At 45.8% G+C, this 25659-nt stretch overlaps 1 protein-coding gene across 1 annotated transcript; it reads right to left on the bottom strand.

Moving 5' to 3' along the window:
- On the bottom strand, positions 1 to 24171 carry SERPINB5 (serpin family B member 5). The gene is made up of 7 exons (XM_055417502.2): positions 24059 to 24171; positions 16643 to 16817; positions 14619 to 14756; positions 12210 to 12327; positions 9171 to 9313; positions 4229 to 4396; positions 1 to 2145 (listed from the first exon to the last, which is right to left on the bottom strand). The coding sequence occupies exons 2-7, from the start codon at positions 16808 to 16810 to the stop codon at positions 1753 to 1755; spliced, it is 1128 nt and encodes a 375-aa protein (XP_055273477.1). The 5' UTR covers positions 16811 to 16817; positions 24059 to 24171; the 3' UTR covers positions 1 to 1752.
- Positions 24172 to 25659: the final 1488 nt, after the last annotated feature.

Raw genomic sequence — 25659 nt, 5'->3', positions numbered from 1 at the left:
TTCAATAATATTTTATTTTCAACAGCATAAAAGGAATTCAATACCGAGCCTTCAGAGCAAGAAGAAAGTTGAACCTATTTACAACAAAGCCGGTGGGGGTTGAGGGAGGGGAAGGAGTTCTGCCGTCCTTCCAAATTCAAACCTTCCAGCTGCCCTCTTTCTGCAGTGCATTAACACTTGAACTTGTGACACAGGTAACTTCTCAGAAACATCTTTAAAAGCATGGTATTGCTGTGCGTTACCAACTAGCTATCCACAGTAACTAAACCCGTAGACGCCGAGGAACATACACACTGAGGCAGCAGGGGCGCTGTCAGTCACCTGTCCTGACAGCCTAAGTTCCTCCCCTTTCCCACAATCACGGCAAAGACGCAAGTCCCTTCAACACACGAAGCGTTCTTCTGCTGCCTGCTGTGAGAGTCCGGGTGCATTTAAGTCCCTGGCGGTCAGACATCCACAAGCTTGAGTCGGTTAGAATTTCGCCAACCCAGCAACCAGGTGGGCGTTCTATCAAAAGTGAAAGTGATTTTTTTCAAGTTAGGCTTAAATTATTTATTCTGCAGCAATCTGTTCCATCTTTTTTGTTGCTGCTGTTGTTGACCTTTATTGAGATATACTTGACATAAAACACTGTACCAGTTTAAGCTGTACGATGCAATGATTGAATATTTGTAATATATTACGAAATGACCACCACAATAAAGTGAGTTAACACATCGATCACCTCACCCACTTATAATTTTGCATGTGTGTGGTGAGAACTTTCAAGATCTATTCTCTTAGCAACGTTCAAATATAGGATATGGTATTGTTAACTAGTGGATACCAAGGGGGGAGGGGGTGGAGTGGGAGGGATTAGGAGATTAGAACTGACGCATATACACTGTGGATAAGACGTATAAAACAGACAAGTGATGGGACATGCTGTACAGCACAGGGAACTCCACCTAACCCACTGTGCTGTCCTAAAGCGGATTTTTATTGAGATCTGAGCTTCCCATTGAGGTGCTGCCCCTTGGCTACCACAGGTCCAGCTCTCCAAAATTCCACAAAGTTCTGAAAACAAAGTCTTTCCGTAAGCAGGAGACATGCTCATTTGGCAGCAAAACCTGATATTTTGGGCTAGCTAGGGTCTTTATTTTGTGCCAATATTCTCATTTTATGGCAGAAATATTCAGGTGTTGATTTATAGGGTGCTGTTCCAGTTTCTGTCAGTGGAATTCCATAACACGGTATATGCAACATATTATCTTTCTAAAAGCTCCTCAAAGTCAGACTTTGAAGGAAATATTGGTCCCTTATGTTCAGTATAAGGAGCTATGGATGTACTGTCCCCAACTCTCATTCATGCCAGGAAAGCTTTGCAGCGCCCATGTCCCAGGAAAAAGAAGATGTTTAGAACATTCTGCATCCCAGAGAGGGAAGGCTAAGCTTTGGTAGTAAAAATCCTCTAGATCCTCCTTAGAGGAATTTTCTTTCAGAAAGACTGTGTTCCTGCCAATAACCCTGGATTGTCTGACAAATAATGAACATGAATTCTTTTCTCTAAGGTGATTCCTTAAAGCACCATTTTCTAAGGGAGTGGGAGGGAAAATAAAAAACCAAAAAAAGGATTGGAAAAAAGGTCTATTAGGGTGAGTACCGGTGGCTTCCTGATCCAGCAGTATTAACAATTTATCGTATTTAGAAAATGATTCTCTAGATGCAGAGTCGGCAGAGAAGTTGGGTGGGACTTAACCCGGGCTCTGCCACTTAAGGAGAACAGAACTTGCCAAAGAAAATGATGTTTCGAGTTTTGTTGTGCCTAATGATATAAATAAAGGGGTGGTCGGCATTGAACTCATCCTTGTGTTGCAGGATCCGTGACCCTGGCACCTCTATGGAATCCCCACCATCTTCAGTTATTTCTAAGGACACTCTGTGAATGACATTTGAGAGGGCCACTCCCTTCGTCTCTGACATCCCAGAGAAATCAGAGGTATCCTCATTAAAGATGTTTTTCAGCCCTAGGTTTTCCAGACTAGCCTTTGGATCAATCATCTTTTCCACCTTAAATTTTGGAATGGAGAGTTTGACTTTGGCATTGGCCATCATGCTGGGATTTGTCCACTGCAAAAGCGTCTCCGAGTTGAGCTGTTTTTCAACCTGAAGAACAAAAAGCAGAGGAAATTATTTTATTTCCAACTGTAAAAGATCCTGCTCAATTGAAAGCATACAGTGTCACTGAGGGCCTGCTTTGGAAGTAGCACAGGTGGTCCATCAAAGACAGACCGACAGTTTTGGTATGTGATGAGGTCCTCTTAAAAACGGCCACCAGGCCACCTAGCATCATTCTCCCATACACCTTCTGACAATGGTCCCTTCGCTCTGATATTTATGAGAGCATTTATTTTAACTATAGAGGAGCTCTATAGAGATGAATCCATGGTTTATGATGATGCATGGATAATGGTGAAATAAATATAAAATTAGAAAACCGTTTATGCATTATATTTACTGAAAGCTTATTTTAATTCCTCTACTAGGAAACCTAGAATATTTGTGCCCTAGGCATAGCATCAGTTCAGTTCAGTTCAGTCGCTCAGTCGTGTCCAACTCTTTGCGACCCCCTGAATCACAGCACACCAGGCCTCCCTGTCCATCACCAACTCCCGGAGTTCACTCAAACTCATGTCCATCGAGTCGGTGATGCCATCCAGCCATTTCATTCTCTGTCGTCCCCGTCTCCTCCCACCCCTAACCCTTCCTAGCATCAGACTCTTTTCCAGTGAGTCAACTCGTTGCATGAGGTGGCCAAAGTATTGGGGTTTCAGCTTTAGCATCAGTCCTTCCAATGAATACCCAGGATTGATCTCCTTTAGAATGGCATCAAATTTAATAAATTAAAGCTAAAGTTACCCTTTTTAAAATGAGAATTTGAACTATCTAGGGTCATTCTTTAAGACCATAGGTGATGAATGCATCTGTTTCAGTTGGTTATTTTTAAAATGAGAGATATGCAATGATGCATAAAATGATTTAGTCATAAAATTCTTCATTGAGCAAATCTTAAATTGCTCCTTGCCCTTCCAGTCTCTGCACTGGCTAGAGGAGAAAGGCATGTACAACAGAGAGTAATATCTTGACTGTTACTGCATGGGGAAATCTGCACTGAAGTTACTCATATGAAGCCTATAAAAATCAGGGAGATGACAAGGTCACAAAAAGCTGATCACCAGTTTTTTTTCTAATGGGGGAAGGAAGCATTGGAGTCTCTTGCTAATCTATGATAAGTATTTTTCATGGATACTGTTTCATTTAAGACAAATTATTAAGACCAAAGCTCCCCAGGTGGTGCAGTGGTTAAAGAACCCGCCTGCCAATGCAGGAGATGGAAAAGAGGCCGGTTCAATCCGTGGGTCAGGAAGAGCCCCTGGAGAAAAAAATGGCAGCCCACTCTAATATTCTTGCCTAAGAAATCCCATGGACAGAGGAACCTGGTGGGCTATAAAAAGGAGAGAGAAGAATGAACAGAAGGAAAAAGGAGACAGGAATTATGATTCAGTTCATACAGTAACGGATAAAACATAACGAGAACCAAAGCAGCAGGGAGGTTGAGACCAAGCTGGCCCATCCACCGGGTCAGGGAGTAACTGAGAGGCCCGAAATAAAGAAGTGAATCCTAGGTTCCTCAAAGAGGCAGTCCTGGGGGCTCAGACGGTGAAGAATCCGCCCGCAAGGCGGGAGACCTGGGTTCGATCCGCTGGAGAAGGACATGACCACCCACTCCAGCCTTCTTGCCTGGAGAACCCCACGGACAGAGGGGCCTGGTGAGCCACAGTCTCCAGGGTCACAAGAGTCGGACACGCCTGAGCGACTAAGCACAGCGCAGCGCAGCCTGGAGTCAGAGCGCTAGGAACGCAGACTCCAGTCTCCGGGGTTCACTTCCGATTCCACGTCCCTCACACGAGTGCGCGCCCGTGGGCAGCTGCCCAGCCCTCCGTGCCTGCGTCCCCGGCAAACTCAGCGCGCAGGGAAACGGTTTCCAACCCCTGCGACCGCAGCGAGAGCTAGAGGACCGGCGTGCGGGGGAGCGTCCGTTCCCTGGCGCACGAAGTACCGAACAAATATGAGCTGTTTGAATATCGAGGAGAAAAACCCGGAAAGAACCCTGAAACCGCTGGAGACCACCGGGCAGGGTTCCCGGGCGCCTCCCGCAGCCCCGCGGGGCCGCCTGCGCGCTGCTCACCTGCTCCAGGCCCGTGGGCCCGTCCTCCACGGCCTTGGGCAGCAGGATGAGCATGCTCAGGTGCTTGTTCTGAAAGGGAAGCTCTATGATCTTACAGTTGACAGCATCGACGTGGCCCATGCAGAACGTGGCCTCCAAATTCATCATCTGCACTGGTTTGGTGTCCGTCTGTAAAAGGAGAAGAAATTTGTTCTGCCTGCTTTTCAGACACACACACAATGTGTGTATATATATATACACACACACATCACATAAATTTGTTCCTAATATAGCTTCAAGTCGTTATGGCTTAAAGCAGCCGCCGGGGGATCCACACTGACAGAGATGGTCCTGGCAAGAGTTTATGACTTTCTCTGAAAAGTTATTCACGTGCTTTATAACTACAAGAACTATACATAATATAATACTGTATTTGCATATATAAAACTCTAAAAACAAGATGGAATGACTGGAAAGACAAGCAAACATTAACTTAGGCTTTATAGAGGCCTGTAATTACAAGATCTTTTAACCATTGCTGGTGGAGCTCACTTGAAAGTCAATTCCAGCGCAAACCCATATATCCATTTACATAGCTTTTCCTCATAAAATGCCCATTATGGAGAAGTCAGCATATAGCAGAACAAAATCACGCTCACCTAGTCCTCTGTCTGCCTGTGGTTTTCGTCACCCCTCCCCATCCCCTCTTCTTGCTCCAATCTGATTAGACATGAGGACCTCGGGTTTCGGTCTCAGATGTGACATAAACAGATGCCGTGACGTTCAGTGAGTCACTGTAACCTCCCTGGGTCTCAGTTTCTCTGTCAGCACCATGAGGGAGCTGGGGTCTCAGGATGGCTATCCCTCTGGGGGTAAGGTGGGAGGCGGGCATGGGGAGCTACAGAGGGGAGGGTAGGGGGTTACACGGGACAGGGCACCTCTGGCTACACTGCTCCTGTGAAATATCTGAAATGAGCGAAATACAAAGATTTTACAAAGGTGGTTGTTGGCTCACTGGTGTTTGTTATATTATCCTCCATAATGTACTGTACACTTGAAATATTTCCAAATTTTGAACATTAAGAATGATTACAAATAAAATTATCTCAAAGTCCTTTACAGCTCCTATCACACAGTCCTTCTCCCCAGGCAGCATCTCAGGCCTTTTTTTCTCTGTGTCCCCATTAATATCTGACCTTGTGTCTCTGCCACAGAGGTGACTCATTTTCTAAATAAAAATTAATTCATACTAGGGAGTAAAGACTGATAGTAATTTAGTGCAACTTACTGTCTGGGTTTCTACCTCTCATGGGATATTTGCCTGTTAACTGAATCTCTTTAGGGGGGAAATTTCAAACGTCAAGTCTGCAGAAACAATAGTATAGTGAAGTTTTTATCTGGCATCTTCAACAGTAAGCTGAACCTTACCCAACACTATTTTCAAGCAAACTAAACCTTACTTGTTTTAGTGTTCCGACATATATCCATTTTAACACTTGTCACTGTGTTAGAAATACGTGTGTAAAACTTCCCTGGCAGACAACAGTCCACCTGCCAATGCAGGGGGAATGGGTTTGATCCCTGGTCCAGGAAGATTCCACATATCACGGAGCAGCTAAGCCCTCACACTGCATCTCCTATGCCCACGCTCTAGAGCCTGCGAACTACAGCTCCTGAGTCCCTGCACTGCAGCTACTGGAGCCTGAGTGCCTAGAGCCTGTGCTCCACGGAGAGGAGCCCGGCAGCGAGGAGAGTGTGCACCAGAGAAAGCCCAAGGGCAGCAACGAAGACCCAGGGTGACCGAAAAGAAAGAAGAGCAGTGTGCACCGGCCACACAAGAGGAAAATACTGAAAAACAAAAGAAATATGTGTACAAGTGACACCCCACCCCGTCAAGACTACAGTCGAAGCAGGAACCGTGTCTGATACCTCGGTATATCCCAGCACAGAAGAACTGCTCGTTAAACATGTGGTTGCTATTAAATAATTGTAGACTTTGACTCTACATATAACCAAAAACAAAATTATGATTTTTTTAAAAAATGCTACTTTTGCAATTAACTGGTAATTCTTCCATTTCTCAAAGAAGATATAGATTTGTCTATAAATCTCCATTAGTTTAGATTACTAATAGTTTCTGAATTCACAAAAAACTGTGATCACCAAAAACTGTCATCCATTTCATTTTTCGGCACTGACTGTGCAAACAGTAATCCCATTTTCTAAAATATAAATTAAGACATGTCTCTGAAAATAAGACTAAGTAACAACCATCCCAGAAAATACAGCATGTGTGTGTGTGTGTGTTCCCCTTTGTCAGAAGAGGTATTATACTAAACTTTTAATAATATAACTGCGTCAATTTAGTCTAGCCCTTAAAAGACATGAGACCAAAGGACATGAGAAAAGTTTTAGTAGCATCACCCGAAAGTTTAGGAGCTGACAAAAGCAACTCAAAGGAAATGTAATAGCCTCTGCATTCAAAAGCAGGGTGTAGCCCCACACAACCTTGAATAGTGTTTTATTTGATGAACCTCTGAGAGATCAATGGCATTTTAAATCCTTATTAATTCTCTTTCTAGAGTCCGAGACTCCAGGATGTTGATCTGACCTAGCTTTATGATTTAGTAACAAGAATAAAGGAACTGCACACATTCTACCCGCCTCTGTAAAACACTCATTAACATTTTCTTAAATGTAAAACCACAGACCTGAGCCCGATCAGCACAAGAGTTCGTGTTGAACTCACTCACTATTGCAGGATTCTGATGACTATCTGGGCCGGCCCTGCAGCTGGTATGAGAAGCACTATTAGCAACATCAACTCAATGGACATGAGTTTGAGCAAACTCCAGGAGACGGTGAAGGACAGGGAAGCCTGGTGCACTGCAGTCCATGGGGTCGCCGAGTCAGACACAACTGAGCCCCTAAACAACAGCTGTAGGTTCTGGGAGAGACCGAGACGTCGATCACAGGGGCTACAGGGTAAGTTAGCTTCCTTCCACTATATTGCTGACTGACGCACAGCTCTGAGTCTGTGTTCTTATCACAAGCCAGATCTCATCAAACGAAATCAAATCACACCATCCTATATATTTCTGGAGTTTCCCAGGTCCTTACCTGATCTCAGAAGGAGAGCAGTGAGCCGTCCTGAAGAGAGATCTTAGTTCCCTGCCCAGGAATTAAACCTGGGTAACCCTAGCCACAAGACCACCAGGGGCTAGAGGCTAGAAGTAGGCCTGGCTCTTGCCCCGTTTGAAAGCAAGAATGTTTTAAGGAGGCAAAAACTATAAAAACAGGTACAAAGTTTATTATTAGAGACACACTACAATGTATGGGTGAGCAAACAGGAAAACAGTTTATCTACCTCAGAAGCAGAGCAGAGATGCACACCCAGGGAGAAAGGTTATCAGCCGCCTCTCCAATGAGGGGGCATGCAGTGAGTCAGAAGCTGGGCAGAGACCCCCTGGAGACGTCCTGAGTGAGGAGGGTGCGGTGAGGAGGTGATCCAAGTCACTCACGCAGGACAGCCCCCCGTCTTTGCTTCAGTTCAGTTCAGTTCAGTTCAGTCGCTCAGTCGTGTCCAACTCTCCGCGACCCCATGAATCACAGCACGCCAGGCCTCCCTGTCCATCACCAACTCCCAGAGTTCACTCAAACTCATGTCCACAGAGTCGGTGATGCCATCCAGCCATCTCATTCTCGGTCATCCCCTTCTCCTCCCGCCCCCAACCTTTCACAGCATCAGAGTCTTTTCCAGTGAGTCCAATTACCTTGTTTCTTTCTTCACACCTGACTGGTCCACGGACCTCCCCAAGATGCATGCACAACTTTTCTTCTAAAATGGATCCCACCACAGAGGTCTATGGGTGTATGGCCACACTTATTATGGGGTGGGGTCCCCTCCCTATTCAACCCCCAAGAAGCCTCCCGGCACACGTGCAGACAGGGAAGACTTCCTTGACCTCAGGAGTGGGCCCCTTATCTCTTTGCTTTAGTAGAGCTCAGCTTTTGCCACTAGCTTTGACCTTGGGAGTGTCCGGGGGAGAACAAAGGCTCGGTTTCACTCCACGCTACAAACACCCGGCGTCCAGCCCAGAGGCCCACTGTCTCCCACTCATAATGAAACGGTCAGTTTTCCAGTCTCAGGCCTATGACTTCGTTATTCACTCAACAGTATTAAAATATACGTCCCTACAATTCTTCCCCATAATGACTCCCAGCGCTGGACATGAGTAAGCTACGCTTTCTCCTTCATGGTCAGCAAGCACCTCAAAGCACTTTCTAAATTAAAACATCAGAACCATGTACTTTACTGCTAATAGGTGAGAAATGAGATCACAGAAGCATCTATTAACCTGGAATAAGATTCCCAAATGGTTATGTTTCGTGATGATCCAAAGAGCTCTGCCGTTGGGATTTAGGTTGTTTCTTTTCTTTTCCTTTCTTATTAATGGCCCCAAATATCTGTAGCTATTTCCTGGTTGGTGATTTAGATTTAACCACTATGTTATAAGGACTTCCCTGGTGGCTCAGATGGTAAAGAATCTGCCTGCCATGCAGGAGACCTGAGATTGATCCCTGAGTCAGGAAGATCCCCTGGAGAAGGGAATGAAAACCCACTCCAGTATTCTTGCCTGGAGAATCCCATGGACAAAGGAGCCTGGCAGACGTGCAGCCCATGGGGTCGCAAAAGAATTGGCCACAACTGAGAGACTAACCACACACTGTATTATAAACTCTGTAAAGTTTTACTCAGACCCTGAAGACATCCCAGAAAAAGAATGAGTCTCTGGATTACAGAGTTTTTTCTGCACTTACTCCCCGTCTGTTGTCTTGGGAAAAGACAACCTTTTGTGCCTTAATTGTCCTCATCGGAGTCAATTCCCAGGGTCCCTTGCGTGGCTGTAATTTTTCAGACCTACAGCTGGGATCCTCTGTCTGCTACATGCAGCCCACGTACCTTGTTGATTCTGAAAGGGCATTCTTTGGTTTCTGACTCAGGGAATTTCTTCATCCACTTTCCAACAAAGTAGGCAGCATTAACCACAAGGATTTTGGTCTGGTCATTCACACTGTTGTCAGCTAAAATGTTCTCAAAGTGGCCTGCAAAGAATTTTAGGAAACCACAAATTGCACAGGGTTATTCTTGCAAACCACCTCTGATGTCCACATGCAAGTCCACTCACTGACTAGAGCCACACCTATATGTGGCTTGGTAGCCCAGCCCATCTCATTTCAAAAGGATCCCTTCTCTCCATCCTGCCACACCCAGCCTTTCCGAAGAGGCCTGGGGAGGAGGGTGACAGGGAGCAGGGGAGGAAGGAGGAAAAGGCAGCACCGCCCTGACGTCCCCACCGCGCTGAGGAAGGCCATGCCAGACACTCAGGCGCTGCCCTGCACAGATGAGGGCTGAGACTCCCTGTTAAGTCCCTTGCCCAAGACGACGCATGCGTAATGGGGATTTCAGGATTCAAAGCCAGTTCTTTGTGACTCCAAAGCCTATGCTCATGGAAGAAAGAAAACGCCAGAAACCTTATTTTCCACCCAGCCCTGAGCTCAGTACTGGCACACGTCTCGTCTCACTTCCCTCACGGTGATCCTGGAGGGCAAAGGTCACCATCCCCATTTCATAGATGAGGACACTGAGGCTCAGAGGCCACATGGCTCTCCAGGTTCTCTTAGCTGCCAAGCACGTCTGATGCCTGGACAAAGCTCTCTTCTTTACCCCTCCTCCTCAAATTGCCCTGTGGCCAGTGTGTCTGCCTCCAGGGCAGCTAAAATCACCACCACAGGCTCCATAACAATTTTAACTACCACGGAGCTCAAACGCTCAACAGACAGGACAGTTCGATGGTGACAAACCCTTAATAAAGTCTTTGCTTTTGAATAGCATTGACGTTTCTGCAAATGATTTTTCTTTGCCCTGATCTCTCAGATCGTCACACCACGGCCCAGACCCTCTTCCCGGGCTGTGACCAGGTGTGTAGGGAGCTGCATGGGCGTCATCGCCATCTAAAAATTCTCAACGCAGTTTTTAACCAAGGGCCCTGTGTTCTCATTTTGCACTGCGACCTGCAAATTTTGTAACGCATCCTGCCAGTTCTAGGTGATGGGTTAACTACGTAACAGCATCGCTGAAGAAGGAGGGAGCTGGTTAATGGTGTGTGTGTGTGTTAGTCACTCAGTCCTGTCCGACTCTTCGCGATCCCATGGACTGTAGCCCACCAGGCTCCCCCTCTGTTCATGGGATTTCCCAGGAAAGAATACTGGAGTGAGGAGGCGTTTCCTACTCCAGGGGATCTTCCTGACCTAGGGATCGAACCAGTGTCTCCTGCACTGCAGGCAGATTCTTCACTGACTAAGCCACCATGGAAGCCCAAATGTAGTGGTCAAATGCGTTAACTCAAACCTCAAGCTTCTGATTTCAAATTCAGAAGTTTTTTCACTTAACTACCTTCTCCAGTAAAAAGCTCAAACTTCTAAAGATTTTAAAACGGAGGCCACTGGAGAGAAATCCAACTTGTTAACCATTTTAAAAGCAAAAAAACTGTTACACAGCAATTTAAATGGGAGCTCTTCTTCACAAATGCATTTTTAAATTGTGCCTAACCTGGTATTACCTAGACCAGATCTTTCTTTATATACGAAGTCAAAGAAAGTTCATTTCAATAACAAATACATATCAATGTACACATTTGTGTGTGGGCATACTATGGGCTTCCCAGATGACTCAGTGGTCGGGAACCCACCTACAGATGCAGGAGACGTGGGTTAGATCCCTGGGTTGGAAAGGTCCCCTGGAGGAGAAAATGGCAACCTACTCCAGTATTCTTGCCTGGAAAATCCCATGGACAGAAGCTACAGTCCTGGCAGGCTACAATTCATGGGGTCACAAAAAAGTCAGACACAACTTAACAACTAAACAACAATAAGTGCGTATCGAGTCGGATGCAACAGAAGTGCCTTAGCGCACACACATAACCATGTGAAACTTAAGTTAGACAATACATGCTTCATCGTACAGAAAACTGAGACTCCATATCCAAATCCCTCCATTAATAGTGGCAGTGTCTGGGTTTAAACCTAGGCTTGAATGACTCCTAGCCCACGTCCTCCCCACGGCAGAGCCTGTGGTTACAGCAGCGGCTCCGTCACTCCTGAGTCAGAGTGCCCAGGGGGCCACCTCACCGTGGTGGGTCTCTGTTGTGGAAACACATCCCTCCCCAGACTCTGGGGAGCGCAGAGCACCCAAAAAACCCGCCAGGCGCTGTGTCCCCCGCAGATCTCTCCTTGTATCCCCAGGCAGGGAGACATGAACACCGATTTGCACCCAAATTCATCTTAGCTCCGATTCCTTCTTGGCAAGGAAGACAACTCACAGAGAATTTTGCTGGAGGGAGGAGCCAGGAAAGGGAGAGGCCTCAGGGAAGTGCTGAGCAAGAGGCAGGAGCTGTGCTGCAAGAGACCCGGGACCTGGGCTGTCTAGAGTGTCGACCAGGATGGAGACTTGAGACAAGGTTCCACTGTGGTGGTCTGTCCTGTTCCACTTTTACGACACATCTTTTTGACGACCTAAGGCCTTTCGTCCTTTTTTCCTTAATAAACTTGTAAAATTCTGAGCTGAAAGTAGCTTGGAGGATAATCAGTTTATAGTCCAAGCCCTTCATTTCCTGATTGAAAAACCAGTCTCGGAAACCGCCCGGAGCTATCCTTTGTTAGAGGCACAGCTGGGGCTCCAGGAGGGCTTGAGGGAGCCCATGGGGAGCATGACACGGCAGACTAAAACTGAAGCATCTGGAATTCCACGAACTCGGGACCTGAAGCAGGAGACGCCCAGAAACTCGCGTGGTTGAAACAGCTTGGTGCACAAGAATTCAGCTCGCGTTCGGAAAACATTCAAAGAACCCTCCAGATGTTCAATTGTATACTTAGCAGACTCATGAGAAGACACAGTCGATTTACTTAGTGATTTATAGCACAATAAGTAAAGGATACTTGCCATCTGTGAGTTCCTTAATTGAGTTGTTGATCTGACCTTTCGTTTCTTCCAATTTATCTTTGAAATCAACAGTCTCCATCTCTTTTGCATAGGGTCTCTTGGTGGAGCTGATGAACTCCTAAAAAACATCCAATTCATAAAATCACAAAGTCCTTAAAGTCTGTAGTCAAACTATTATGCTCTTACACAATTCTAGTACAAGGACTTCTAAATGTCTATTACTATGGATGCCCTTTCAGAATCTGTGATTCATGGGGTCGCGGAGAGTCGGACACAACTGAGCGACTGAACTGAACTGAACTGAACACAATATAAATTGAAACTTCATGTAAAAATCAATGAATTTTCTTTGTATTGTTTCATTTGTTCAATTCTAAGACAATACAAATATTAAATGCCTCCATCAATTTCTTTCTTTGGGGGAGAAAAGAAACATTATGCTAAAGGCACACAACGATTATGTGAATTCCAATTTCAGAAACACAAAAATGTAAATTTATATACGATGTTTTAGAATGGAAGAAATGCACAGAAAAGAGAACTCTATGAGAAGAAAAGTCTAACCCATACTGAAGTAAAGGTTATAAAGATGCTTGCTACTCAAAGTCTGGTGCAAGGACCAAGATGGGCAGCATCACCTGGGACCTTGTTAAAAATGCAGAATCTCAGGACTTCCCTGGTGGTCCAGTGGCTGAGACTCCACGATCCCAATGCAGGGGATCTGGGTTCAATCCCTGGTCAGGAACTAGACTGCATATGCAGCAACTAAGGCCCAGTGCAACCAAATAAATTTTAAAATATTTAGGAAAAAATGCAGACTCTCAGGCCCCACCCTAGGCCTACTGAGTCAGAATCTGAATTTTTAACAAGATTCCCGGATGACTCACCTGCACATTAAAGTTTGAAACAGTGCTGCAAAGAACAGAGCAAAAGCAGTGCTTGTTAAAAATGCAAAAGCGTAACTCCCACCCCTGGTGATCTTGATTCACGTGACCCAAAGCCAAGGATACACATTTTCAACACCAGGTAGTTGTGGTACAATTGGCCCTCCACAGATCACGCTTGTTTGTACTGTTACTAGCAAATCTGTAGATGACATACAACCCTCAGAAGCAATGGAATGTACTCTTTTAAAAAATTGCTTGCAACTCCTGGTTTGAAATAATTCGAAATGTTGAATGGAAGTTCAACCAAACTAAACACAAACTGATTAAATGCCATGTCACTTCACTTCTGAGTACAGGACTCCCTGGATTTTTTTCAAAGCAGTCAGAGCCTTAGCCAGTTGGATTCTGTTCATTGCAACCCAACCTTGGGACTAAGAGTTTCCATTTACTGACAGAGCTTAGAGCATTCCAGAGACCTTGCAAGAGGAAGGGCCTCCACTGCCTTCACTGCCAAAAACAAAATGTGTTTAAGCATTCTTAAGGACCACCTAGGGAGTTTTTTAAATGTCTTCATTCTTGGCCCCAACTCACATCTCAATATTTCTTTAATTCCCCCAGGTTATTGTTGGAAGAAGAAGGCTGTGTGTGTCTTTAAGCAACAAAAACAAACTCACAACAGTATCTAGTGATCTACCTCCCCAAAAGATCCTTGCCAGAATAACAAACACTTATTTGAAGATAGTAAATCGGGGAGAAATATTTAACTGGTAGTCCACCTTTTCGATTTGGAAAGCTTGAAATTCTGACCATCCAAACACAAACTGAACTCGACATTACTAAAGTAGAGAATGAGCATCTCTGTAGTTGAGGAAGTTGGCTATGTGTATCAAATGCAGAGTTTTAAACTATTATGATACACTCTGGATCAAATTTAAGGATATTTCAGTGTTTTTTTATATGATTCTTTCAAGAAACGGCTAAAATTACCACCACTGCCTTGTATGGATACCCACCTGACCAGCCTGGTAAAACAAACAAAACTAGTCCGTGACTGATGAAAACTGTCACTTCACACAATTACTATCTTTCTTACTGATTTGGGGAAACATCAGAAGAACACTGTGTGCGTGAACAAGCAAGGTAAAGAACTTAAAATCTTTTCCCAGGTCACCTGCCCTGATGCTTAAGGAGAAAGAGGTTTAAATGACGGGCTGTCTTACACCTATAGAGACGCATTTGTTAGAGAGTTAATAACCCCATTTCCACCTCTCTCAGTGAGGAAGCTGAGAAAGGGTGGGTGTGTGGGGGTTTAAGAGCGAAAAGGAAGCTCATGGCGCCTCTGTATTTTTAAGTTAAAATATGTGACTGCAATTGATTCCCACTGTATTCAACCTCTCCCCTGGGATTAATTTATTTTAAATAAACCATAAATGAGCATCTAGAAAAAGTTGTTGGTCTAACCATGAGAAAATGTCACCCCTGGTAAACAGCTGAGTCTTGCTAATTCTGTTGAGCCACTTACTGTAGAAAGATTCAGAGATTTTTCTACGTAGAGCCGTTTGATTAATTTCAGGGAGTAAAAGGAACTCAGCTTGTTGACATCCGATGTTACTGTTTGAAATCCAAAGGGCACATCTTTGACATTTTCAAAATGAAGCACCTGTGAAGAAAAAAACCCCCATCACCCATGAAGCGCTGCCTGCTCCCATGGCGGTGGTCACATGGCAATGGTCAGCCTCCTGGGGACGGGGACTGACCATCTGACACAGAGACCTCGGTGCTCTGTGGTTCCCAGAGAGCAAGCCTTCTCAACCTTAGCGCTGCTGGCAGTTCAGATGGGATAATGCTAGACGGAGGGGTGCAGGGGGCAGTGCTGGGCACCCCAACACCCTGGATGCCAGTAGCATGCCTTCTTCCACTTGTGGCAACAAAAGTGTTCCCGGTCATTGCTGACTGTCCCTGAGAGGGTGAGAGAGGGAAGGGGCAGACTGTCCCCAGCTGAGAAACACTGGCATAAAGGTACTCTTCTCTTGATTTAACTATAAGGAAAATTTGACCTTTCTTCAGAATGATGATTTTTTTCCAAACTTGGAAAAGATGGAAGTAGGTTAAAATTTCTACCCAATTCAGAGGCAAGAAGAGAAATTAATGCCAAGAGACAATCACTAGGCAGGTATCAGATTCCAGGATACAGGTGTCTCCAGAGTTGCTTCGGTGTCCTAACTTGTGCCAAATGGGCTGATGGTGTCATTTAAGGTAGGTAGCTCCATGCCATCTATGGCCTACAGTTTAGTAGTCCTGCCTTTCATCCCAGCCTGTACCTACTAGAAATGTCTTGCCCAACTCTCAGAACTTCACTTTCTGCTCTGCAAAATGGACTGACAACACCTAGTTGTCTAAATTGCCATGAGGATTACAGGCACTGTCTGTAAAACACCTAAAATATTATATGGATTCAAAATGATAATAATTATTTTTGTAGTAATAAGCCACTTAAAACCAGGGTGCTATTTTCTTGAAGGCTTAAAACCTTTTATTTCATTCCTAACTCTTTTGTTCCAACCAATAACCCAGCATCTTCTCTGCTCCATGGTGCCCAAGACGTGACGTCAGGATAAGGTGCTTCTCTCCCCATCCTAACCCATAATAACCGAGCCCTGATGCCACACCTCAGGTGACGTCAGTTACGGGCACCCTGCACCCATGAGTCACACAGCCTCAGTCCTGCAGCGTCAGATTGGCTGGTCCAAAGTGGTACATTACTGTCACGCCTATAGACAGGCCAACAGACCAGAAAGTTAAAGAACCCGAGGAAGCACTGTCGGAGAACAGCAGCATGTACAGAAAGGGCAGGAGCAGCACCAGAAATGCTCCTCCCTGTCTCTTCTCCGGTGGTAGGTGAGGAATGAGGAAACGGGGATGGGGCAGGGATGGTGCGCTGGGAGAAGGAGGGGTGAGAAGATGGAGCTCCTCTCCCCACAAAGGCAGTTTCCTTTTCAAATCCCACTCAATTTCAAGTGTAAATTCTCCATTGAAATAAGCATGGGTATATTCTATCTATCCAGTAGGGATATAGAATAGGGCAGAATATACTATAGAGTAGAATATAGCAGAGCCTGCATCTTAATATAAAGCATGATGCTATAAATTCTGTACGTAAGACAGAGGGTATAGATACACACTCTTCCCAGTTGGGGTATTTGCAGCGGAACATTAACAAACATCATTTTGATTGACACTTACATTCTAACAGGTAGAAAGATGTCACATGACTTGTCAAAGGCCACTTGTTAGTGGAAATGCTTTTAATTGTCTAGTTAACCCCCGGGTTCTCCCCCACAACACGGTACCTGTTCTAAACGTGGGTTGCAGGCCAGATAAATGAGCTTCCGCATTTAAAAAGTAAATTGAGAGAGTGCTAGAAGTGGCAAAATACTCAACCCTGAGCAAATCTGACCACAGAGCCTCACTGCCTTTCCCCAGGCACCACTGGTGTGTCCTGATGACTCTTTCCCACTCAAAGCAGAGGCAAGCTGCGGGCCTTACCTGTCCAATTTCATCTGCGGTGTCCCCTCTGGCACCGACTTGAGCAAGTGACAGAGAGGTGGACAGACAGATGGGAGAGAAGAGGACACTGCCCGCCGGCTCCGTCTCACACAGCTGTTTGTACAGGTCGACGGCAAAGGCCGAATTTGCCAGCCGCAGGGCCTCCATTGTGGGCCTGGAACAATGGACAAGAGAGTGGTGATTTCCAAAGCATCTTTCAAGTGTCCTCAACTGCATCCGGCCAACGCAGTAAGGATCCTAGTCCAAGTCAGGGACTAGGGCAGAAGAGAGGCAAGAGCTTCCTGTAAATGCAAATCTAAAGCCAGTGGTAAAGGAATCTCCTCCCAGCACGTCCTGAGGTCTGAGTGTCCAGATGTGAGGTCCTCTCTCTGGACAGCTCTGCCCTGAACCTCTGAATTCAGGCCCACTCGGCTACAATGAGCACTGTCAGGAGTGGGATTAGTTTAACTAATTAGATTAACTGTCAGTCAGGACGCCTCTTCTCTGCATGTAGTCAGGACAATCATCAACACTGATGAAAATCAGTTTATTTATCTATATTGTTTCAGTTAGGATTTCAGTTCAGTTCAGTTCAGTTCAGTCGCTCAGTCGTGTCCGATTCTTTGCGACCCCATGAATCACAGCACGCCAGGCCTCCCTGTCCATCACCAACTCCCGGAGTTCACTCAAACTCAGGATTTAGGTTAAACCATATAAAATTGAATTTTTTGTAGATTTCAAAAACAGTCAAATCACAGCAGTTCTGTGTGATTCCAGTTAAAGAGAGAGAGGGCAGCTGCAGCTAAAAGTGTGGAGCCCAGGGCTCAGTGGTAAAGAATCTGCCTGCAGTGCAGCAGACCCGGGTTCAGTCCCTGGGTTGGGAAGATCCCTTGGAGAAGAGAATGGCAACCCACTCCAGTATTCTTGCCTGGAGAAGCCCAGGGACAGAGGAGCCTGATGGGCTGCAGTCCACGGGGTCTCCGAAAGGGTCAGACACGGCTGAGCGACTAAGCAACGGCGAAAGTGGACACGGCAGCAGCGGGCCTCCTCTGGCCTTGCCTGCGAACTCGCACTGCTCCGAAGCAGCGCTCCTCCAGGTGGGGTCTACAGAGCCGCTGGCAGCCCGAAGACCCTTTCAATGGGTCCAGGAGGCTGGAACTATTTTCACGATGGTGCTTAGACATCATCTTCCTTTCACTCTTAACCTCTCGCAAATGCACAGTGCAGTTTTCCAGAGACCATGGCGGCGGTGGTTTAGTCGCTCAGTCGTCTATGAAGCCAAATGTTAAAGAGATTTGCAGAAATGAAAATTGATGTCACTCTTCTGTTTGTATTATTTCACTGTAGAAAACAGTTATTTTTCATGAAAGTATGTTATCCACATTACTATGTAATGGTTCCATTATTGTCAATGAGTTATTAAAATATTTCAGAATTTTTCAGTTTTAAGTTCTAACTTAATATCAGTAGACACAAGCAACATTAAAACATAAAATAAAATAAAAACTCCTTGGGATTCTAAGCTATTTTTAAGACTGTAAAGGGATCTGGAGGTGAAAGTTTGACAACTGCTGAGCTAATGAAAGATCCGCCTGTCTGTCTAGCCCTAGTGCAGCAGATATTGACTGATGAAGCCTGAAGGCTCCTGGGTAAATCCAGTGGTCAGGGCATAGTCCCTTCTGGAAGCCAAGCTGAGCTGCATGAACCCCTCAGCTCTGCCTGACCCCAGGATAACATGTAAGGAGCATCATTACCCCTGGATGACCATCTCACGGACCAAGGTTTGAAGCATTCCCCCAAGGCACTCAAGCACTGAGCAGTCGTGTATTCAGACAGCAAGAGTGAATGTGACACTGAAGGTCCTCGGGTAGGAAGTGCTCCCTGGCCTCAGACGAAGCATCACCACTCAAGACAGAGGGCTTCCATCAGTCAGGAGCCAAGAATGCGTTAGAGTCAAATGCGTGAACAGGATCTCAGCTTTTCACCTTATCCTAGAACAGAAATTCAAAATGCCGAGACAAGAGACTAAGATCAAGGAACATGCCCCTGGTCTTCAAACAGGTCTTCAGAATTCTCCCTTTTATGAGACATGTGGCTTGTGTGTAGAACAGACTTGAAAAGATCATAATAAATCTCAGTCACAAGTTTATTAGCAAAAAAAAAAAAAAAAAACTTTTCTGTTGCCCCATTCATGCCCACTGATCTTCTCCAGTGACTGCTTTCTCCCATGTCTGATAAGTACAGCCAAGTGGCCTCGGCGTTTCCATTATGAACCTCTGATAAGGTAACCTGGGACTTCCTGGTGATCCAGTGACTAAGGTTCCAAGCTCCCAATGCATGGGGCCCAGGTTTGGTCTCTGGTCAGGGGACTAGATCCCACATGTGGCAAGTAAAACCAACCACAGACAAATAAATAAATAAAAATAGACATTAAAAACTTTTTTTTTTTTTAAAAAAAAAGGTAACCTGAAGTCAGGCCAGGGACCTTACATTTCTTTAAGGCCTAGTACCTTCCTCTCTCTCCTCTGGGGAGGGCAGGGGCCATGACAGGAGAGTGAACTTTCAGGGGAAGGGGACGCCCAGGAGGAGGGCAGAGGGCAGTGAGACACACAGAAGCACGTGTCCCTCACAGGGAGACCGAAAGGTCTGAGGAATCCCAAACTTTCAGGACAAGAAGTCTGGCTTTTCCCAACAGCGAATTTAACAATAATACTGAACTTATCTGTGACTAAAACTCAACAGGAGCTATTTCTCTGCCAAATAGAAAAGGCTAATGAGCTATTTCTTCACCCAGTAGAGAAACCTAAACCCAAATGCCTGCAAACTTCTCAAAGAGCTGAAGCCCTAACCATACTAATAACAATATGAAAACACACCAATTACTTGTGTTTGTTAACAACAAACACAAGTAGTTCTTCCAGGCATGTATTTCCAACCAGCTAAGAGGAGAAATCTGAATAATTTTGCATCATTTATAACAAACTTTAAAGCTTGGTGTCTTTTGTGTGTGTAAAGCCTTGGAGTAATCTGCTGAGGAAGTTTGACTGCAAACATCTAAATGTGGATCCCACAAGTGGATCAAAGGGTGAGGACTGAAGCATCTTTCATTCATCCGTTATAACATTATGAGATCTATTTCATCCAAATGGCTCTAAGTGAATACAAGATCATGGTGGCTTTAAGCACAGTTAATTACACAACATAGTTAACCCTGTGTTGCAATCCAAGGCTTAGATTCAGTCCCTGTTGGAGAATGCAAATCAGGACACACTTAACATCTAAGTTGGCTACAGAGACAAGTAATCAGTCAAGTGTTGCCTGGTAAATCTGATCAGTTGCTTGGTAATTAGCTCCAAGCGACCTAAAAACACTGTAAAGCTTTCTGGTCTGAGATAGTTCAAGGGAAGAATTTGGCCACAGACAATGGCTCCCTCCTTGTGCTGCAAGTTGAAGCATTTCAACAAATCTCGGCAACTTTAGCAAAGCATGCACAAGAAAATAGGTCAGGTTCCTAAGCAGACCATTTTGCAAGAGCAAATGCTATAAAAATTAGAACTACCATATGGCCCAGCAATCACATTACTGGGCATATACCCTGAGAAAACCATAATTCAAACACAGACATGTACTCCAACGTCCATTGCAGCACTATTTGTTAATACAATAGCCAGGACATGGAAGCAACTGAAAAGTCCATCAGCAGAGGGATGGGTAAAGAAGACGCAGTACATAAATGCAGTGGAATATTACTCAGCCATAAAAAAGAACAAACCTGAATCACTTGTAGAGATGTGGATGGATCCAGTGTCTGTCATACAGAGTGAAGTAAGTCAGAAAGAGAAAAACAAGTATCGTCTATTAACACGTGTGTGTGAAATCCTGTGTGATGAAATCTAGATGCATCTGTCAAGTCAATCTAGTTCCAGGCAGGAACAGAGATGCAAACAGAGAACCAATGTGTGGACACGGTGCAGGGTGTTGGGGGCAAGCAGGATGAACCGGGAGATTAAGTTTGACATAAACACATGACCACGGATAAAAGAGATAGGGTGAGAACCTGCTGATCACCCTGGGAGCTCAGCCCGGGGCTCTGAGGGATCCGGAAGGCTGGGATGGAGGAGAGGGATGGGAGAGAGCCCAAGAGGGAGGCGATGTATGTATCCACACAGCAGTTCCACGTCGTGGCACAGCGGAAACTTACACAACTTTGTAAAGCAATTATACTCCAGTAAAAAAAAAATCAAACCAAAATGACAATTATGGATATAAGAATAGAGATTAGCAATTCCTACACAGTAAATTTACATATCAAATGATATTCCATTATTACAGAGAAAATGTCTTTCATTTTCATGAAAACCTAATGATTAGAACAAGTAAGGAGAATTTCATTTACAGTTTCAACATGGAAGACACTACATCCTTTAGTCACTTAAAAGTTTAAAAGACATTTTTATTTTAATCAGAGAAACGTGAGAGAGAAGTTAAAGTAGTAATGCAAATACAATAAACAACAAAAAGTTCTGAGAATTTCATTGCAAAGGTGTCCTTTTGTTTTTATTATTTGCAATACATCCTAAAGTCATAAATGTTTAAGGCAGAAAAGATCCTGGGTTGGATTTAATCTGGCCCCACCTCTTCATTTTAAAGGTGAGGGAAGGGAGGGGCACAGAGATAAAGTGATTCTCCCAGGCCACCCACGCGGGGAGTGAGAGTGGTCAAACCAGACCCGGCACTTCTTGGGTGCTCCTGGTTCCCAACCACACCTATCACCTTCCTTCTCAGTAACTGTGTCTTTGCTGACATTTGCTCGCTCAGGAGCCTTTCGAGTTCCAAAAACACTCCATGTCTTGGATTACCCCTTTAAAGACATCAAGATACCTTACATGTTTTCTTCTTCTTTTTTTTTCACTTACATGATTTCTTTCTTTTTTATCAAAACAAAACTTTTTCCTCCTGATTTTCCTACTGAAAGAAACTCTTGTTCTCTACCATTAGTGCTGCAAACTATCAACATTACACCGCTTTCATTTAATGTTCTCTACCATTAGTGCTGCAAACTATCAACATTACACCGCTTTCATTTAATAAGTATCAACTGAACACCTAACAGTTTGTGTCAGCACCATGCTAGGCATGAACAAATCAGAGGTTTCCACATCCGAAGAGCTGACACCTGACAGCATGATATGTGTGTAGGCGAGATGGGTGCTTTGACAGGGGGCACAAGTTACCATGCAGCTCTTAGGCAAGACAGTGCACTCCTAGTAGAAATCTCAGCGAGGCCTCCTCAGAGACAGTGACATCTGATAAGGCACACTAAAGGGGGGGTCCTAAAGAACAAGGAGGAGTAAGCCATGCACCCAGGCAGACCAGAGAGAACCGAGAGTTCAGAGACGGCAATGAATGGAGTCCTGAACGAATGGTGACGCATGCACTGGGGTGTGAGGACAGGCAGGGAACTCGCTTCTCCAGACTCACAGCTGCTCATTGGCCCCTGCATATGATTTCTAACACTTCTAATGCCTCTAAGCCAATATTCCCCCAGACTTTTCATCTGTAGACCATCTGGGTGAGATAAAGATCCTTCAGTAGAGACAGTCCTTCGGCAACGCCTTGAGAAATTTTGCCTGTTGCAACAACTATAATGGAATGTCTAGAAACACAGTATCAGGACTCCCCTGGTGGTCCAGTGGTTAAGACTCCGAGCTCCTAATTAAGGGACACAGGTTCGATCCTTGGGCGGGAAACTAAGATCCCATATGCCGCACAGTGTGGCTAAAAAATACATACAAAATAAAAACATGGTCTCTGCTGTTTGCTTTCCAACCTCACAAGGAAAAAAGTCAGAGCCAGATTAAGAAAACAGGAGATCTCACAGCTTCTTCCACGTGAAAGAATAGCGTGAGTCTGAATGAAATTAGTAAGTAACCTGAAAAGCGCTTTGTTAGCGCGAAAGAACAACGTGACTCTCGGTGGTAAGGTAGAATGCTTGGTTTCCGATGGAAAGGAGCCTCTGCTTCTCGCAGATATCCTGAACCATCACATTTCCTCCCACCTGTTTAGAAGCCTGATCTTTACCGCCGAGCCATCCGTCTGCTGCCTAACCATAAACCAGAGCCAGACTTGCCACATCAGGGTGAACAAGACCGCCGAGACTTCACACCCTCAAACCGAACCCGCAAACTAGAGGGGCTGAAGTGGCAGAACTCAGGTGCTAGGAAGCAAAGGTATAACCTGCCAACTCACATGGAGAACCCTTGCTTCAGACAAGCTTCCATCTCCGTGCCCATCCGGGAACCTATCACACACTCACATGTACCGGTGGGACATGTACCGGTGGGACGCACCCAGTTCTGTTCGAATCCTCCTCAGGGATGCAGGGGCGACACAGCTGTTAAGAAAATTCCTGGTGGGACTGCCCTGGCGGTCCAGTGGTTAAGACTCTGCACTTCCAATACAAGGGCCATGGGTTCAATCCCTGCTCTGAAAACGAAAATCCCACACGCCGAAGGGTGTGGCCAAAAAACTGAAAAGAAAATTCATGGTGATCTGGAAAAGACCACGAGCTGTGAGTCTGAAGGCTCGGATTCCACTTCGTCCTGCCCTGTATCAGCTGGGGGACTCACAGGACAGGGATGGGGACCTGAAGGATGTGTCAGACCCCCCAGTTCTGTTCATCTGAGCCTGACCTGATTAGGAGCCTACAGAACGGCCTGGCCTGTTAACCATTCTTTAGCGTGACAGGCTTAAAGAAAACCATCAACACAGGTAGCTTCCCTGAGGAAGAAACTATGAGCCAACCTGTTCCAAAAGTCGCCCACGAGCACACGCTGGAAACACGTGATTCGCTGCAAGTATCTTGAAACCCAGATAGGGAGAGAGACTACTTCCAGCCCTGAAGAACGCAGGTGCAAATAAACGGACAGCAACTGGATGCTTTAAAACGTGCAGAAGAGCGATTCCGAAGTCTGAACCTCACCGCTCTGCGCCAGCCAGGAAGACTGCCAGACGCTCCTGTGCGTCTCCGCTTCCTCAGGTTAGGGCACCACACCCTCTCTGGAACCAGCGCTGCAAAACATTCTGAGCTCCAAAGCAGGGCTGAAAACGTCCTCAGAAATAATGCTCCCCCGCAAATCACTCCCGCCCGCTCCTCTCCCCGTGCACTCCGAAACCTCCCGGCCGTGCCGTTTCTGCGTGTTCTGACCTTGTACGTGCGTGGCCTGGCTCCCAAAGGACCAGGCGCGGCAAACGCTGCCCTTGCAGGGATGGTGGCCACGAGCAGCCGACAGCCCACCCGCGAAAAGACGCGGTTCTGCCCACTCTGCACCATCGCAAATCATCTCAAAGAGTTATTTTCTTATAAGACTTGCCCAAAACAGGGACACCAAGCCCCGCTACCTGCGCTTTGCTTACCTGAAGTTACAGCGGTCCAGGGAAACGCACGGTCGGGAAAAGGAAAGCCAGGTGCAGACAGACCTGGACGTGCGAGCAGCTCTGCCCGGCAGGAGCGGCTCACCTGAACTCGCCCGCGGCCCCGCCCACCGGGCCGCCCCGCCCACCGGAGTCCCGACGCGCGGGGCCCCGCCCACCGGCCCGCCCCGCCCACTTCTGCGCCTGCTCTTCTGGCTCCCGCCTCTTGGCCGCTTGCCCGCGATTGAAAAGAATGATTCAGACTGAAATTGCTGTTGTCTGCACAGCTTCTGAAGGCCTCCAACGTGCTCAGGCAGGACGGGACTGTCGGTGGATCCTACCTGAGGCTGAAAACATGCGTACACACAGAAGGGCAACCCTAGTAGGCCACGTGGGGCCGGAAGGTGACATATTACATAAAATAGAAGAAATATGATGGTCGTGATAATTCATATTCTTCAAATATGGTGGTGCCACAGAAAGTACTCTCACCTCCATAGCTCATTCTGCTAGATACCAGAAAAGAGAAAAGTGATCACACACAAAAAAAGAAATCTAAGAATACATTCTACTCAGCAAAATATGTAATACCAGATTGGGAGAAATTGTTGACGGGCCTCCCGATGAAATATGGCGATTAGGATTACCCAGCTTTGCTGGAAAATCTCTTCGTGTTTTCCAGAGTTTTCTTGCTTTCCGGCAGCTCCTTCTTTTCCTGGGAGCTACTTCCTTCCTAACTGAATCTGTTCTCAGGAAAGAACCTAAATCTGAGCCAATTACTTATCTGCTGTGCTCATTTGGTGTTCCCTGTTGTTCATTTACCACGTTATCTCATAATCATCTATTTTACTGTATGATCTCCTCTGTCTCACTATGAGAATCTTGAAGTAAGGACCAAGCCTCATTCATTTTTGTAATGCCAACACTTGGTACGGTCTTGATAGATGTGCAGTCAACTAATGCTTGTTGGCTATATGAATGAGAGTGACTAAGAGTGACTAATAGCTTCTCTTCTCCCCATGCCCTGGGTGTTTTATTATGAACGAGGTCAAAGTCATAAACTAAATGAGCTGAACTCTGAAAGTAGGATTTCAGGCATCAGGGGAACTAGTAGAGGCAAGAAGGTCCTAAGAGAGTGATGTTGGCCAGCTCCGCCTGGAAAATGACACCATTCAGCTGTAGTGGGGAAATGAGCGTTTAAGAGTCAAATCATAAATTTGGAAAATGACTCTACCTTACCGTGCATTGTCTGAGAAACCCTAGGCAAAGTGCTGACTCTCGTTAGCCTCAGTTTCCTCATCTGTAAAACGAGACACACGGGTACATGAAAAGACAGCATATAAGAAGTGTCTGGCACACAGCATGTGGTGGTGATCAGCACCTTGCCTATTCATGAGGCAGGCGCAGGCTCAGGGAATGAGCATAAGGGCCACGAGGACACGCACACTTAGCTTACTGCGGTCATTCACCAAGCACCTGCAGCCAGCTTGCTCTGTTGTCATTGTTTAGTCACTCAGTCGTGTCTGGCTGCTTCTGACCCATGAATTGTAGCCCACCAGGCTCCTTTGTCCTTGGGATTTCCCAGGCAAGAATTCTGGAGTGGG

Source organism: Moschus berezovskii, chromosome 28 (genome assembly GCF_049115385.1).
Source record: "Moschus berezovskii isolate FMDL1 chromosome 28, NW_MosBer_1.0, whole genome shotgun sequence".
NCBI lineage: Eukaryota > Metazoa > Chordata > Mammalia > Artiodactyla > Moschidae > Moschus > Moschus berezovskii.
This window is presented reverse-complemented; position numbering and strand designations above follow the sequence as displayed.

Excerpts from the sequence above, each read along its gene's own strand:
- SERPINB5 (XM_055417502.2), bottom strand. The coding sequence starts at position 16,810 with ATGGAGGCCCTGCGGCTGGCAAATTCGGCCTTTGCCGTCGACCTGTAC. Across the intron at positions 12,328-14,618 it reads AATCTCTGAATCTTTCTACA|GAGTTCATCAGCTCCACCAA; the intron begins GTAAGTGGCTCA and ends GATGTTTTTTAG. Across the intron at positions 9,314-12,209 it reads AATTAAGGAACTCACAGATG|GCCACTTTGAGAACATTTTA; the intron begins GCAAGTATCCTT and ends AATTCTTTGCAG.